This window comes from Zea mays, chromosome 4, assembly GCF_902167145.1.
Source record: "Zea mays cultivar B73 chromosome 4, Zm-B73-REFERENCE-NAM-5.0, whole genome shotgun sequence".
Classification (NCBI taxonomy): Eukaryota; Viridiplantae; Streptophyta; class Magnoliopsida; order Poales; family Poaceae; genus Zea; species Zea mays.
Genome location: NC_050099.1, coordinates 177,065,413 through 177,082,399, shown reverse-complemented (window position 1 = coordinate 177,082,399; position 16,987 = coordinate 177,065,413). Strand labels below are relative to the sequence as shown.

Genomic DNA, 16,987 nt, shown 5'->3' with positions numbered 1-16,987 from the left:
GTCCTGTAGCCATCCCATTGCCGGCAGCCTTCGCGGAGGAGTTGGTGACGTCCTTTGGTCGATGTTATCTAGGCCGAGGTCAGACTCGGATGAGACGGAGCTCGGGGCATGTAGTCATACAAGGAGGGGTTATTATAGTTGTCGGAGTGGCCTCCTGCGAGATTCAGGAGTTGTTGCCGGGGCAGTTTGCCGAAACCGAGTTCATGGGAGGTGGAGTTTTCTCCGAGGTTGAGACCGACTTTGGGCGAGGTGGAGTTCCCTCCCGAGGGTGAGACCATGCTCTGAAGTATGCACGTCCCATCCAGAGTTGTTTGAACACAATAGACGGCGTGGGGGCAGTGTCCGTTATTCCCGGGCGTGCATCATTATAGTTGGTGAAAGTGGATGGGACAGCGGTCCCATCGCATCCTGTTTAACTGCGGCGTCACGTGGGGTTGGTATTCACATTAAATGCTCATATCTCCACGGTTCCCGTGACCTTTGTGCAAGTCGGGGCTCGGGGTTGTCCCTTGTCCGAGATGGACTCGGGCGAGGCGGAAACCGCCATTTCGTGAATAGGAAACCTCGGGCAAGACGAGGATTTCCCAGAGTGCTACTCTTGCTCGAGGACAGGCTCGGACCAGACGGAGTTTTGAGCGACCGTCGAGTGGGGTCTCGAACGAATCGTGGCTCATCCTTTCTTGACCTTGAAAAATTTGTCTTATGATTTTTTAGTTAGATATTAATCATGTTTAGAGGTATAATCCGGGTACCCGGACCCCGATACTCCACAACTCTATTTTTTTGTTATCGACAAAAAAAAATAGTGTAGACCCCTTGGAACTTGTTTTCTTCTCTCTTCCATACGGGGCTATCTCGAGAACTGCAGATGGGCCCAGCACTACAGTCCCACCTCAAACACTCCCGCTCAAACAATCTCGAAATTTGAAACAACCCTTCCCCTAATTTTCAAATCAATCAATCAAGCAATCCCAAATCCAAATCAGAGCGACCTTTCCTCTCGCCCCATCTTCCCCGAATCCCCGGATCCCCCAAACCCTAGCACTGCATCCCCTCCCGCTATGTCCTCCCGCCTCAAGGATCGCGGCGGCGGCAGGGCCACGGCCGCGGCCACCCGCCCGCTCACCCCGAAGCCCTTCTCCATTTCGTCATCCGCCCGGCAGACGACCGCCGCCGCCGGGAAGGAGAACACGGCGTCCAAGCCGTCCAAGCCCACCTCCGCCGTGCGGTGGTCCACGTCGTCGCTCCCGCGGGCCAGCAGGATCCAAAGCTCGGTGGACTCCTCCAAGCTCGCCTCCACCCTCAGGGCTCCCGTGCTGCCGGGGAGGACTTCCATCAGTAAGGATCCCGTGGTGGAGGCAGGCTTGCGGCGGAGCGTCAGTGGTGGGATCAGGGCTTCTTCTGTAGAGAAAGGGAGGAGGTCGATTAGTGTTGTTGGATCCAGGGCCTCCGAGGCTAGGAGAGGGAGTGCTGGCGCTGGTAGTGATGACACTGGTAGAAGGGCGAGGTTTGATGCGAAGGCGAAGGGGTCGGATGAGATCAGCAGGAAAAGAGGTGACCTTGATGCCAAGGGGAAGCAGACTGATGAGATTGGCAGGAAAAGGGAGAGCTTTGATGCAAAGGCCAAGCAGATCGGTGGGAAAAGAGATAGCTTTTGTGTGAATGTGTTGAAGCAATGTGATGAGAACAAAGGGAAAACAAATGCATTCGTGACTAATATGAAGAAGCAATGTGAAGATGTTGGTGGGCAAATAAAGGGCTCTGATTCAAAGGTAAAGGCAGCTGAAGAAATCAATATGAAGAAAGAGGGGCCCAATAAATTGATGAAGGAGATGAATACCAAAAAGGCTGATCCAGGAGAGGCTGCTTCCAAATCTGTGGAATGTTGTGCCATCCAGAAGGATGACGATATAGGCAAGACTTCTGTCATCCCTGTTTTCACTGTCCATGTGGTGAATTCAAATGATGTCCCTGATCCAATAAGGAAACAGCAAAAGAATAATGAAGAGGGCAGGAAGCAGGAAGAAAAGGTAAAATTGGCAGACAGGATAGGAGTTTTTGAGAAAGTGGCTGCAGGTGGGGAGGGAGGGTCAGCAAAACCCGTGTCTGCTATGAACAGGTACCCAAGCAAATTACATGAGAAACTAGCCGCGCTGGAAGGGAGGGTTCAGAAGATTGCTACCGATATCAAGAAAACCAAAGAAATGCTTGATGAGAACAACCCGAATGAGCCAAAACAGATCTTGTCAAATATCCAGAAGGAAATCACTGCCATTGAGAAGGCAATTTCTCATGTAAAGGATGATAATAAGATACAGCTGGGTACTGCAGATAGCAGTGAATGTGAGAGCTCTCACCCTGAAACAGCTGAAAAATGTACCATAACAAAGCCAGGTAACCTGAAGCAAGCTGGAAAAGGCTTGAATGCTGATGAGCTGGAGGCAAGGTTCTTTCCACACCACAAATTGTTGAGGGGTCGCATATCTTCAACTTCTACTCAACAGGAGTTATCTGTGGATGCAAAAAAAGATTGTAGTGGAAAAACAAGACCTGCCGCATCTGATCCTGGCGATGATGAGAACAGTATAGCCATGGAGTTTCTGGCTTCTTTAGATGGGGAAGAAAATGATTTCTTCAAGGATCGTCGAGCTAAGAAATTGGAAAAGAATAAAATATGTGAAGTAGCAGATGCTACCAGCAAGACATCAAGTCAAGGTAGCACAAAGAATCCAGTTGCTCCCAATCATAAGGATGAAGTTGAATTGCTTGCTACAGAGGAGCTAGAAGAATTTGATGATCAGGAAAACAAGTCATCCATGATGTTACAGGAAGAAACTGAGGAGTCATGCAATAGTCAGTTATCGGGTATAGGAAACAAGTCTTCAACTGGTGGATGGTTTGTTTCAGAGGGGGAAGCTGTGCTTCTTGCTCATGGAGATGGCACATGCTCCTATTATGACATTGCAAACCATGAGGTATTTGGTTATTTGCTACCTACATTTGCTCTAATTTCATTTTTGATTGGCATTTAATTACATACCCTGAGTGCTCACTTCTTTCAACTGAATTGATGCAGTTCAAATCTGAGTACAAGCCTCCCAGCTTGGTATCAAATAATACGTGGGGCGATTGCTGGTTGATTCGTGCCCCAGGCGTAGATGGATGTTCTGGTAGATTTGTTGTTGCTGCATCGGCTGGGAATGCATTGGAGCCTGGGTTTTGCAGCTGGGATTACTATACCAGAGAAGTAAAATCATTTCATGTCGAGGAGGAAGCTTCTCAAACTTTTGCTCCAACATCCAGGGCTATTCTTGGTGCTCTCTCTAATGTAGGCTCATCAAGATCCAGCTCTGCGCTGTCAAATACAGAGAGGCAGCAATGGTGGTATAAACCATGCGGACCTCTCCTGCTATCTACTGCTAGCAAGCAAAAGATGGTCACAGCTTATGATATACGTGACGGTGATGTTGTGATGAAATGGGAAGTTAGCAATCTAGTAATGGGAATGGAATACTCCAGCCCACTACAATGGCGTAGCAGGGGGAAAGTAGTAATTGCTGGGAGTGAATCAATAGGGCTGTGGGATGTGAATTCACTTAACCCACAACCCTTGTTGTCTGTTGCTTCTGGTAAGAAAGTGTACTGCCTTCACGTGAATAACACTGATGCTGAGGTGGGCGGCGGAGTGCGTCAAAGGTAAATCAGTAAACCTTATATTACATAAAATGCATCATGTATTAGGTTTATTATAGCCCCTATCAAGTTTACCTCAGCTTGGGCTATTAAAACTTGGAAGTTTTCTTCTTTTTAGTATCAACAGAAGCAAATATCTTGTCATGCTGTTGATGACATATCTGATTGTGTGAAAGAGATGTACCAAAATATATTCTGTGACATCTGCCCTGGTCAAATCATTTAACACACCTGCTTGGTTTTTTTGACAGGGTTAGTTCATCTGAGGTGGAAGGAAATGATGGTGTTTTCAGCACACAGGAAAGTGTCAATGTATTTGATTTTCGTGTACCTGCTGGCATTGGGCTTAAAATAGCAAGACATGGCGGCACAGCAAACTCAATCTTTTCACGTGGGGACTCGGTATTTATTGGTAGCACAGAAGGAAGGCTGCAAATAAAAGGAGGGTCAAGATCACGAGTTCAGCAATACTCGTTGAGAAAGGGGAAACTTGTCGCCACCTATGAGTTACCCGAATTCAACGCTCATATCCATCACTCTGCGATAACCCAAGTATGGGGCGACTCAAACCTTGTCTTGGCTGCATGTGGTATGGGGCTGTTCGCCTTTGACACGTTTAAGGAAGACACGCAGCCAACCTACAGCTTTGACCGTGGAAACACCATTGCAGCGAGAGAAGCTATTGGCCCTGATGATCTGTACTGTCCTACATTTGACTACTCATCATCAAGGGTTCTTCTCGTCTCAAGAGACCGCCCGGCACATTGGAGGTACTTGTAGGCTGTAGCTAGCTATTTCTTGTTTATTTTGTGTGCAACATGCCATGTAATATATGCACTTTGTTTATGCTTCACATGTGGTGTCATCTGCCGTGTCAACCATCTCGCGCTTTCACTGTAATATTATCTAGTTTTTACCCCTGCAATTATAAATTATTTTCAGTCTTCTGTACTTCTCTCTTATTTTGTGCCTTGCATGTTTTCATGCTGTTTCTCATCTCTTGGTTGAAACACTATTTATGGAAACATGGTTCAAATTCTGTTTGACCACCATGTATTTTCATGCAATATTTTTCAGTCATCAGTTCCCAGATACATTCATAGGTTAATGAATCGACGAAGTCAAGGATTTGTTAGTCGATTAGCATGCAACAATCCTCAATCAACCAATAAAGAGTAAACGCACATCATCTTTCCTGACCCTGGCGCCTCAACTACACGGCACCGTCTGAGCTAATTCCATCTTTAAAAATCTGCAGCGTCTTGCTCTTGTGCAGTTATGCTCTCTGATTTGTTTTATTACCCACTTGAACACCAATCCTTGCGCAAGCACTAGCAGGGGCAGTGTGTCCATTCCTGGAACTCTTGCCCCCCTCCTTAAATTCCTGGGAACATGCTGGCAAGTTCTTATCTTTGACTTGATCAATCAGTTTCAAGTTCACGGAATGGTAACGGGACGGTCTTCACTGCCCTGAACTTTCCAGCGTTGTTCAAGTGTTCATTCTCCAGCCTGCAGCACGATCAATACACATCAAGGGTTACAGCTAAACATCTAAGGCTTTGTTCGTTTACATCAATCCGGCTCTGGATTAACATGAATTGAAATTAAATCCATGCCACAATCCATACCTCAAAATAATCCAAGACTATTTACTTTTTTTTATTCGGTTAAATCCATCATGAAATATAATCCAGGTTTTGGAAAATTTTTAAACTATGAAAAACATGGTTTCTATCCATAGCTTATTAGGTATGAAACAAATCTATAAAGATATTAAACAAGTTTATATTAGAATACATAGATCAAAAGAATAATTACCTTTGAAAGATATATGGATTAGATGATGGATTTAATTCCACCATTGGATTGGATGTGAGGTATGTATTCTCCCAATCCAGATCCAGATTAAATCTATGGTGAGATTTTATCTCATGTAACCGAACAAAGCCTAAACTGGAACCAACGTTTACCGCTCTCTATTAATCCTCCCCACACACCCAGAGTTACCTGTAGAAGTTCCAGTGCCCTCGCCGGATGATTTCCAGTGAAGCGAGTGAGAAATCCAGCAGGCGAGACTCCACCATACCGAGACGGAGCTTCATCACGCTCTCGGCCCAGGCCAGGCGCAGCACAAGGTTGAGCATCTGTGCAAACTTGGGATCAGCTAAACCAGTTCAGCATTGAAGAAAAACAGGCGAAGAAGGTACGGTACAGTACCATGGAAGCATAGTAGATCGGCTTGTTCTTGAGGATGAGCTGGTCTCGGAGCCAACGGTTCTTAGATCTGAGGTCTAAGAAGCCCCAGTCCATGACGAAATCCCAGTAGAGCTGGTAGATGGTGGCGCCTGTGGACGACACTATGACCATCCACATCCAGAACGGCGTCGGTGCCGCGGCGTACTTGAACCTGACAGCAGCTGCTACCATCGCCGATATGTACTTGCCCGCGTTGGCGAGCTGGTCGATGTCATGGCCTTCTTCCAGGTACCTTCTCAGACACTAGCATCATACATGTAGCAGCAGTAGCCCATCAATTAGTTTGCATTACTCTGAGCAGATAGATTGCTAGATCCGATGATGTGTACCTGCATTGCTCTCCAGTAGTAAGGCAGGAAGGAAAGCACGTACGCCAGGTTCTTGTACTGGGAGCTGCTGGTGCAGCTCCCATACGCGTGAGTCGTGAAGGTTCCAGCCATGAAGTAGCACCCCGTGAACTCGAGGTGTCTTAGCAGTGCGATCTGGGGGGAGAAAAAGGACGCTTGGACTCATGAGAACCTGCGCTGTGCTGCTCCATGCCTGGCATGCATACGGTGATACGGCAAGAGCAGTTTTACCTGGCTTGTTAGCTGGTCAGCCATGAAGAAATCCGCCATCAGAACCTGCGTCACAAGGCATCCATCCTGGAATGAGATGCTTCCAGCAGGCAGTGGCAGTCAGTGTTCCTCTAAAACTGAAACCCCAATGGGCCCTCCTTTACCTTGTAGAACGGCGACAGCATGATGTTGCGCATGACGCGCATGAAGCAGTAGCGCGTGGAGCGGTAGAAGACGTTGAATGGGCAGAAGAGAGCCGCTGCTGACAGAAGCAGAAGTGCGCCGGGCAACGCGTTGGCGTAGGTCGCCCCGGCGTTGCTGAGGAAGAGGTTGACGACCAGCGCCGCGACGACGGTGCACATGATGGACGCCGACAAGAGGAAGGCGTCGCGGTGCGTCAGGGCGGTGCTGGGGGAGAAGTCGAATATGAAGTTGTGGCTAATCCTGCTGCTCTTCCACGCCAGGAGGTTGCACCCGTACAGGAAGACGTGCAGGCTGATGAGTGCAAACATGCTGCGGAAACAAGCAAAAAAAAAAAGGCCCGTACTTCAGCTGGGAGGTCAGGCTGCACTGCATATCCAGTCATTGCATCCTAATAAAGCCTGGAAGAGTTGGGTGCAGGGATTGCCTGAAGACGTGGTAGACGATCTCCATGTAGGCTGTGTTTCCTGTCGAAGAGAAGATGCCGGCGACATGGGCTAGGACCGAGTATATGATGAACAGGGACACGAATGTGCCTGTGAAGAGGCCTGGAACCACACACACAAAAGAAGAACAGTAAGAGCAACCCTACCGGATCGAGGAAGTGTTATAAGCTAGGGCTACGGCGACTCGCCTACGAGGAAGGTGATCATGTGGGTGTTCCTGGGCTGCTGCGGCTTCAGGTACTTCATGGCCACCTTCCTGTCGTTGCCCGCGAAGTGCCTCGAGAAGATGCACTCCACCTCGTCTGCCAGCTGAAGCACCTGCTCCCACCAGACCACTTGCTTTGTTCAGATGATGAGTGTGGCATGGTGGCAGCAGGATGGATTGGGAAGGGAAGTACCTTGTCAGAGCTGCTGAACGGCGACCTCTTCACCTTCTCCGAGAACAGGTCAGTCTTCCGCTGCTGCTCCGACACCTGGAATGCAGAGAATGAGTTCTTGGTGCAAGTCATGGGATGCCAGAAAATACGTATATGACCATTTAAGCTGTTTTTTTGCACAGAATGGTTTCATGTTTACAAAACTTGCAGCAGTTCTTTCTTTTTTCCTTCTGTTCTCTCTTCCACTCCATCCATTTCAAAAGATCTCATATGCTGATATGCAGTTACGCACCTTGACGAATTTCTTCAATATTTTGGTGAAAGCCTTCACATTGAGGGAGCTGCATCCATGCAATGCATTTAAACTGGGCTCAAATTTGGAAATTTGCGTCTAAGAGCAACAGAACAGAGTAAGCGTTGGTTTGTGTGAGCAGAGCAAGATAGTGACGTATGTAGTGATATGAATTGAGCATGCAATTGACGTGAACGACAGACATTCTTGCAGCTATGATATACTCCCTTCATTCCTTTTTTTATTTGTCGCACTTCAGTTTAAAAATAAACTAACCGATGACAAATATTCGAAAACAGAGGTAGCACCGGTATGGTTTGCTCGTGCTACTGAGATACAGTAGAAACAGAAGTGAGAGCATCCTGATTCCATATCTACCTGAACTTGTTGAGGAGGTCGAGGCCGCGGTAGAGGGCGAGGAAGGCGTCGCGGATGCTCTTCTCGGCGTGCTGGACCTTCTTGCGGTGGACGAAGGCGGCGGCGGGGTCGGCGCCGTCCTTGCGGAGCACGTTGACGAGCTCCTCCCACACCTTGAGCGCCGCCCGGCCGGGGCTGGTGGGCGGGACGTCGATGCGCACCGTGGCCGGCAGCGCGGCCGCGCGCCCCGTGAGCTGCTTCCCGCCGCCGTCCTTCTTGGCCTTGCTGCCCAGCCCGCTGCCCACGAAGCTCACGCCGTTGCGCTCCAGCGCCGCCATCACCTCCTCCGCCACGCGCGCCTGCGGCAGCTCCGCGCTCCCATCTGCGCGGGTGGGAGGAACATATCTCTCTTTTTTTAAGAACTTGTATCAACTTAGTGTGTTGACTTGAAATTCAGTAAAAGCTTCCATTACGGGAAAAGAACGTGCGGCGGGGCGTGCGTGCGTGCGAGCACGTATAGCCGGCGGCCGGCCGGTGGGGTCGGGTCCGTTCATGTGATCGACGTGCCGGTGTGCAGACGTGACGTGTTTGCGGATTTGGTCGTTCGACCTACCTAACATGGACTGCGGCGAGGCCTGCAGGAATGGGGAGGAGGAGGAGAGGAGGTGGCGGCCGCTGTTGGACCGCCCGTCCGCGGACGGCGGGGGCGGCGGCGAGTCTCCGGCGGGCCGGCTGCGCCGGGACGCCACCGCGTGGTTGGCGAGGATGCGCTTGACGTCGGCCAGGATGCGGAGCTGCTCGACGAGCGCGGCGCCGCGCGCCAGCATGTCCGCCTCCTGCGCCGCGTAGAACTTGTTCACCTTCTCCAGCTCCTCGCCCGCCTTCTCCAAAAACTCTCGCTCCTGCACACGTCATACGGCATGGGTACGTACAAACAGCACGCCATGTAGTTACGTCGTTAGCCAACCTTTTTTTTTGTTGACAAGAAAATAGATTAGTTTGGGTATGCATGGTACTATTGCCTACATGCTTGGCCGTGGCCACCACCACGAGCTCCCCTGAATCCGGTTCCAAGCTCTCCGCGTCGTCGTCCTCCTCCTCCTCGTCGCCGTTCGCCTGCGCGCAAGCAAGCACCCAGCAGTCAGAAGACATGTATGCGTGCAGGACGGCATGCGGCATGCGAGCCGGCCGGGACACGGCGTACGTACTGGTGAGACCGCCGGCGGCGTTGCGGAGGCGAAGTGGGCGGCGAGGGCGCGGACGGGGTCGAGGACGGAGAAGCCGTAGCTGCTGGTGGCGTCGCTGCTGCTACCTCCCCCAGCTTCCCTGGTGGCGTCGCGGCGGGCGATCTTGATCCTCTTGACGAGCTTCTTGAGGCACCTGTAGTCGACGAAGGCGGCCTTCCACTCGGGGATGATGCTGGCCTCGTACTCCCGCGAGAACTTCACCATCCTCCGCGACCGACCGCCGCCGGTTGCCCCCCCTCTCCTCCCCTGCTGTATTCCTGTTGCCGGGCAGAGGATCGGAGGAGGTCAGCACAGCAGCGGGTGTAGCTAGCAGGAGAGAGGGAGAGAGAGAGAGTCGGGGACAGGGACAGGCAGGAGTAGTGGTGGCGGAAGCAACTCTGCCGGCTGCCGCGCGCGCGGCTTATATAGATGGACATGGAGATGGTGATGGACAGAGAGGAGCAAGAGGAAGAGGAAGCGTGCCTTGTCGATTGCCGTTGCCGTTTGCCGCTCAGAGAGGGAGAGAGAGATGGCTAGTGCGCCTGTGCTGCGTACAACGGCAGCTACCTAGCCCAGCCAGGGGATAATAGCAATATTAGGTACAGGCAGTGTAGAAAGGTAACCAAACATGGATGGTGAAGACACTGCACTGGTGGAATGTGCCTCCTCATCCTGCTGCTGCTGGCCTCGTCGTACGTACTCCCGCAATGCAGACACACACAAAGGCCAGTGTGTATATATATATATATATAGATATATAGTATAGATAGATATTCTTTTTGAAAAAAAAATAGAACGTCGACTTTGTTGATCGATCTCTATGCATGGTCGCACGCCGCTGAAATATGGTCACATAGATATAGATAGTGATAAGACAGGTGGATGCCGCTCGCGCCATCTTCGTGACGAAAAGGTAGTGCGCCCCAGGAATTTCAGCAGGCCGTGCTCCCAACGCAACAAGCAACGCAACGCCTGCTAGCGGCTCCGACAAGCGGGCCCGGCGTTGCAACCAGCAGAGTCTCGTCGATTGTACCGTGTGTGCATGCGTGCGTGCGTGACTGGTGATGGCGTAGCGCTTTCCCGCGCAAACCGAAAGCGGCGTCGTCCGTTGCCACGGACGTACAGGAGCCTGCGCGCACGGCGTGGCCACATCGCACATCATCCAAATCCTCGCAATGTCTGGGTCTCAATCTATCAGCGCAATAGCGTGGTCGCAATGTCTGGGTGTCTTAGGATGATCAAAAGATGCTCGGTGTAGTGGATCATGCGCATAGGGGTCCCTTTTATAGATCCAAGGGACCTAGGAGCTGTTGAAGCTCTATTTGGTTGTCTTTGGCTGCCTTCTGTCCACGGGTGCACGGGCTGTCCGGTGCACACCGGACAGTGAACAGTGCGCGGGCAGAGAATCGCGTGATTGGTTAGTTTTCTTTTCTCGGGGCACCGAACCGTCCGGTGGGAAGCACCGGACCGTTCGGTGTACCACTTGATCATCGGCCCTCGGCCGACGTGCCAGCCACGACGCTCCGCACGGATGGTTTGATAAATTATAGCCGACGTAGATTCGATGATGGAGCCCTCAGGTCCAGACACCCGACCTCTATTAGTTTTAGAGGTTTCAAACAGAACCACCTTAGTTAGTAGCTTGATTACTCATGTAAAGTGTATATATGCGGTACTGTATGAAGTAATACAAGCAGTCAGTCGTCCCCTAAACACTCTCTTCGTTTCTCTCCATCGTTCACTCCGGAGTCCGGACGCTGTTCAGTGTTCACCTTCGCTGCTCCTGTGTGCCAGGGTCAAAACCGTGAACTGCTCCATTATCAGCTAGCCAAGTGACCAAAGGTTCATCGGTGCATGCATACACGGCACACTGGCACACGCATCCTGTTGGTTTCATGAAACCTAGTCACTGAGCACAAGCCGCTGAAAAGCAAAAGCTTCAAGGTGCCTGAAGATCGGAGCCTTGTAGAGATAGCCTACACAATTCTGAAGAAACCTCGCCAAGCCACAACCAAGGGCGAAGCAACATACAAAGCAGTGAACTAGTGATCTAGACCAAATTTTCACCGTATAAACACCAACTAAAAATTATTACAATACACCTTGAAACCACCCCCTTATCTGAGTCACTCTAGCTTCGCCACCGGCCACAACCGTTGCAAGACACTGGCCAACGCCTCCTTTTCCACGGCCTAATGCTCCTCAGCATGAACTCATGGCAAAAATAAAGCCCCTTTAGCCCTCCCTTTGCTGTGCGCCTGTGCCTGCTGGCTGCTGCTGGTGCTGCCATTTCATGCGTGTCCACTCGATCGAGCACAAATAAATGTGACCCAGGGTGAAAGGGAGGCTGATGAGAGGCCCCCTCTTTTCCAGAATGGAAAGATCATTGCATATTGATTGGTTGCAACAACCAGTGCTCTCTCTTCTCGTAAGCCATCCCATCCCCTATTGGTCAATGCTTACACAAATTTAAATAAGAAAAAAAGGGCACTCTATCGGCACTGAAAGCATCAGCCCCCACTATCTTGCTGGTGTTGAATAATTAGGTTCCATTTGAGGTTGATTAGGTTCCGTTTGAGGTTGAAGGACAGCCGGAGCCACGTGATTGGTATCATGTCCATAGTTTAAGTTTGTTATTGCAGTGTGAGTCTGAATTTAACTCGTGCACGCCTTGTTTCCATCCTGAGCATGTATGTATGAGCTAGTGGGGTAAGTTTCAGAAAGCACCATTGCATGCCACAATTCCCATGATTGATTGCACACAGCTTCCTATGGATCGCGCTTCAATTCGCCCTCTTCCTCTTGGGTACATTACATGATCGTCCTTTCAGTATGGATGTTATGGACTATTTGAACTTAATTTGTTCCTATGAATGTGTGGACTGTTAAGGAAGGAGATGCAACAGAAGCATCTTCAGAATGCGATAGCAAAGGGGAAACACTCATGCTACAGCAGCTTATGATGGACATTGACACTGGGAAGATCCCTGAATTCCAAATCTCTTCGTTCCCAAAATGACCATGTCCGTTCGATTTTCACGGTAGACAGAAAAGAGCATTCCGGAATGCAGAATTTGCAGTCCCTGCCTGCCGGCCTGTGAGCTTCGACAGTGACGGTGATCAATTGGGGGGGCGTGTCGGCTCAATTCAGAGGTCAGAACAAAGGGTCCATTTTTGTTTTCCTTCTAGTAGAACTCTGCAGCTTTTATTATATATACTCCCTCCGTTTCGTTTTAGTTGTCGCTGGATAGTGCAAAATTGAACTATTCAGCGACAACTAAAAAGAAACGGAGGGAGTATCAAGAAGAGAATAAAAGGGTCCACAAGTTGGGTCGGTAGTCGGTACAAAGATTTTGTCAAATTTGTTTTAGAGACCCATAAGAAGAGAAGAAAAGACCCTCAAAATTACCGAATTTCACAAAGTTGAGCTAAATTTTTGTCAAAATTTTTTTAGAGACGTAGTCCCATAAGAAAAGATTTTTTTTCATCTATTGAGTAAAAGAAAATGCAACCCTAAACAACAGCTTAAAGTCATATATTTACAGTAAATTTTAGTCCAACTAATAACAGGGCCTGAGCAGAGCAGAATGCAGAAGTGGTGGATGCGGATGTCTGTCTTCTTATCAGTTGGTTGTTTGGTTGTGATCCTCACGGTTGGTTTGTCCGGAACAGTTTCCTCCTGCTTTGCTTTTGGATGGTCTGGTCTGGTGATACACGGAAAAGGTGCGCATGAGACCAGAGTGGTTTTCTTTCTTTCTTCTTGTGAGTGCAATGGGATGATGAGAACGAGGTGCAGACTGACGGTGAGGTTTGATAGATTGATGAGAACGAGGTGCCATGGGATGACGAGAACGCGGTTTGAGAAGAAAAAGCAATGGCGCGTCCCTGAACAACATTGATCCAGAGGTTACACACGCACACACTCAGCTGGGTGGTGCCCAGCCCAAAAACCTCCTAGGAATCAGCCAACTCGAATCCTCTGTCATCGACCAGATGTCAGCTTCTCCTTTCCTGAGCGCCAAGAAGTGGTTCACCCTGCAACCATGCTCCCATGAACTGGCAGTAAAAATTCAGAACAGTGTAGCATCAGATCAGATAAGGCGGAAGTTGGGCTTCATGCATTGTTAGGATAGGGAAACATCTTCACACATACTTGATTGATGGTGAGGATGGCGATGGCAAAAACGTACGTACTACCTTTCTCTGCTACCTAACATGGCCAGACTAGTGGAGGCCCAACAATACCTCTCAGTTGGGCTACATTCTGGATGCTTCGCTCGTTTCCTTCCTTGGTGAAATATAGCGGCCCGGGGCGTTCGGGGTGGGTTACGACTACAGCCCAAGAGTTGTCGCTAGCTTGCGCAGTTGGGCTCTAATCTCGTCGCAGGAGGCTCAGAGCCTGCCTGTTTGGCAACAATGTTAATCAAAAAACATAACACCGTTAGTTAAATCGATCGTTTAGTATCCATTATCACCCAAAAACAATAATCTATCCCCCCAAATCTAGGTCGCTACGAAACCTCTTGTGAATTCTTAACTTGTGTTCGACGAGAACGAACGAACGGAGAAGGATTGAATAAAGACACTGACACTCGTATGGCAGAGAAGCGACGACGGTGATGATTTCTTCAGTTCAGCGACGACGTGGAGGCGGGGAGGTGGCAGCGGCGGCGGGCGAGCAGCTTTTTCTCCTGCCTGCAAAGGGAGGCAAAGCTGTTTTGTTTGGGGGGGCGCACGCAGTACTCGTACGCGAGTCCGAGTGGAGTTGTTCCCTTGACCATCCAAGATCCATCATCCGCCACCTACTGTGCTGTGCTGTGCATTCCTGCAAGGCTGCACTGCCCCCATCCGACTATACACTACAGGCACCAGCTCAGTAGTACATGTACTGTGTACCCCATTGTCAGTCGATGGATTTCTTTTTTCGCACAGTAACTCTGCTGAACTCCTGAGCGATCGATGCATCATGCATGCCAGCCAACGATGAAAAAAGTGGAAGGGTTCAATACGGTCTACGGAGGAGAGCTACTGCAAAAGCACGAGTCTATCTAGATTTTATTATTTACTAAAAGCCTACAGGGCTGGCGCTGCAGTACGCCCGCCCGTCTTTCCATAACCTTTTCTTCTTCTTCTTCTCCTTCTCTCGGCCCCCGCGTGCAACGCATGCATGCAGATGCAGCGACGCATTGCAATACGTATTATTAATTAATAATATTGTATGAGATGTATTCGTCGGCATGCTGCTCTCGATCCGCCTGAGAGCTGTTCAGCCGTGTGCTGTGCGTCCGGGGCTCAGCTACAGCGAATAGGCGGCAGTGAATAGGCGGCCTGCAGCCCATCAGGTCACCGGTCACGCAGAGTCGCAGTCTAGCTCACAGTCGTCCCTCCAGCCGCGCGCCAACCCGCCACTACGCCGTCTACGCCTCTCCCAGCTCCAGCCGCCACTAGCCCACTCGCCTCGCGCCGTCTCGCGTCCGGAGGCCGGAGACCGGAGCACCGCCGCGGGCGCTCCCTCTTGGTCCTGGGCTCCTGGCTGGCTGGCCTCCTTCCGTCCTTCACCAGTTCGCCTCACTCCCTCACCGTCGCGGCGTGCTGGCGCCCGGAGTCCAGACCAGGGGCGAAGCCAGCATTTGAGATTGAGAGGGACAAATTAGATTAAGGGGGCTGTTAAGAGGTATTTTACAATATTTATATGGTGTTTAGCTAAAAAAATTAGTAGCTTCTATGGAATTTGTAGAAGATTAGGGGGGACATTACCCCCTGTGCCCCTCCCTAGAATCGCCCCTGGTCCAGACAAGCAAAGCCGTGAAGCAAGCAGTGAAGCAAAGCAAGCAGTGAAGTTCGGAGTCCAGACAAGCAAAGCAAAGCAAGCAAGTCCAGGCGAGCAGCCGAGCAGGGGAGGCCGGACGGGAACGAGCGCGGCGAACAAGCAAACCGTGAAGCCGAGCAGATTGCAGACAAGCAAAGCAAACAGAGAGGACCAGTAAATTTCTTGAATATTTAAATTATAAATTATATCTTACTTCTTATATCATATTAATCTTCAATTATATTTTTTCTGTTTGGTTTAAAATTTTTTGTAGTCTTAGCTTAATAGCCCCCCTCTTAAATCAATCCTGGATCCGCCGGGGTATCCGAATCATGCATGCATGGACCTCTCTCTCCCATTCCATGGCTTGTTCCATCGTCATCATCGCTACTGCTGCTCCAACACCAGAGGGTACGGTTAGTCGATAATAATACTATTAACATATATAGCACGGCTACAGGCTGCATGCCGCTGCTGGAAAAAGGCAGCCCGTTAATTTGCATGGACGTCGACGCTAATGATGTGTATCTAGGGCGTGCGTAACACTTGCGACAAACGAAACATTCGCTCTCAGTTCTTAATTTGGTATACGGTTCATAGTGAAACAAAACAAAATAAAATAAAATAAAAACACCAAGTAAAAAACATGGGACTGGGAATCCTGTACACATTGGAATGGATTAGACATTGGAGTACGTGTATATATAGGACTAATATATAACTGCTGTGTTTTGCAAAAAGAAATAAGAATAGCATCCACTCAGCACTGAACATACGCGCGTGTTTCTGCTCTTTCGTGGAAAGGGCCGGCCGCGGCGCAGGCGCGTATCACGCACAAAAGCTAGCTAGCCCTGACTGAGCCAACACTGCAGGCTAGCTGCAGTGTCCAGAAAGGAAAGAGCAAAAAAAAGGGCACTGGACTGGAGCTCCAAGAACAAGGCGCCCTTGACTGCTGCTGAGTGCTGATGATGCCCCCCCGTAAAGCCCGGCTGAAACCGGTGTTCAGGTTCATCACGGCCGGGTTCTTGGTCTTCTCGTTACTCCATGCCAACTAGTTTCATATACAACTGCAGCATGTGTTTTCTCTGTCAAAATTATATATATATATATATGCATGCATCGCTCATTGCGCTGTTCAATTTAGTTGTTCTGGCAGTCTATACTTTGCTGCGTGCTCATGGCCGCGCCCGGGCGCTTCGAAAAGTCGGGCGGCGAGACCGAGACCGAGACCTTTCCTTCGCAGCGTCAAACGTGGACACATACATAACCAGCCAGTGGCAAAACTAGACCACAACCACAACTCAGGGATGTGGGTGCCCTACTTCCTACCTAGTTCCTAGTGCTACTTTAGCAAAAATGGACTGTAGTACCTACGGAGTTCTTGTTGTTACACAGTTTCTTTCGTCGACATTAATTAATTAACACGAAATTGATGCCATCCACATTCATCTTCGTTCCTAGCTCGGCCGGTGGCTTGCTCAGATCAAAAGGCTGATTCATCTGTAGCTAGGGCTGATAATGGGCTATAAATTTTACACTATAAGATTTAAGGATCGAATCGGGTTAGGATCAGGCTCTATTTCTAGTCATTTTTGAACTATAATTTATTTAGGGCCTTGACATTTTGTGAAGAACCATTTGGATCACGATCCATTACCACCCCTATCTTGGCTCCTTCTTCCCCGTCTGGTGCTGCGTTTAATATTCCTAATGGAGTTTGAGTGCTTGAAATTGAACTGTCCAAGCAAAGTCTACGAGGTAAGTGAAGTGAAG

General features: G+C 49.7%; 2 protein-coding genes across 2 annotated transcripts; one reads left to right on the top strand and one right to left on the bottom strand.

Moving 5' to 3' along the window:
- The first annotated feature begins 835 nt into the window (after positions 1-835).
- Positions 836-4,633, top strand: LOC100383852 (Transducin/WD40 repeat-like superfamily protein). The gene is made up of 3 exons (NM_001176482.2): positions 836-2,975; positions 3,077-3,696; positions 3,945-4,633. Exons 1-3 carry the CDS (start codon positions 1,062-1,064, stop codon positions 4,471-4,473), a joined length of 3,063 nt encoding a protein of 1,020 aa, NP_001169953.2. The 5' UTR covers positions 836-1,061; the 3' UTR covers positions 4,474-4,633.
- A 96-nt stretch (positions 4,634-4,729) lies between these two features.
- Positions 4,730-10,001, bottom strand: LOC103654129 (phosphate transporter PHO1-2). The gene is made up of 14 exons (XM_008680959.4): positions 9,388-10,001; positions 9,206-9,295; positions 8,793-9,081; positions 8,201-8,561; positions 7,823-7,871; positions 7,552-7,626; positions 7,342-7,471; positions 7,135-7,255; positions 6,671-7,019; positions 6,528-6,572; positions 6,279-6,431; positions 5,911-6,192; positions 5,701-5,837; positions 4,730-5,202 (listed from the first exon to the last, which is right to left on the bottom strand). Exons 1-14 carry the CDS (start codon positions 9,628-9,630, stop codon positions 5,115-5,117), a joined length of 2,412 nt encoding a protein of 803 aa, XP_008679181.1. The 5' UTR covers positions 9,631-10,001; the 3' UTR covers positions 4,730-5,114.
- Positions 10,002-16,987: the final 6,986 nt, after the last annotated feature.

Coding starts and splice junctions, on each gene's coding strand:
- LOC103654129 (XM_008680959.4), bottom strand. CDS start 9,630: ATGGTGAAGTTCTCGCGGGAGTACGAGGCCAGCATCATCCCCGAGTGG. Junction 7,872..8,200: donor GACCTCCTCAACAAGTTCAG/GTAGATATGGAA, acceptor GCATGGATGCAG/CTCCCTCAATGTGAAGGCTT. Junction 6,573..6,670: donor TGCTGTCGCCGTTCTACAAG/GTAAAGGAGGGC, acceptor CTTGTGACGCAG/GTTCTGATGGCGGATTTCTT.
- LOC100383852 (NM_001176482.2), top strand. CDS start 1,062: ATGTCCTCCCGCCTCAAGGATCGCGGCGGCGGCAGGGCCACGGCCGCG. Junction 2,976..3,076: donor ATGACATTGCAAACCATGAG/GTATTTGGTTAT, acceptor GAATTGATGCAG/TTCAAATCTGAGTACAAGCC. Junction 3,697..3,944: donor GGCGGCGGAGTGCGTCAAAG/GTAAATCAGTAA, acceptor TTTTTTTGACAG/GGTTAGTTCATCTGAGGTGG.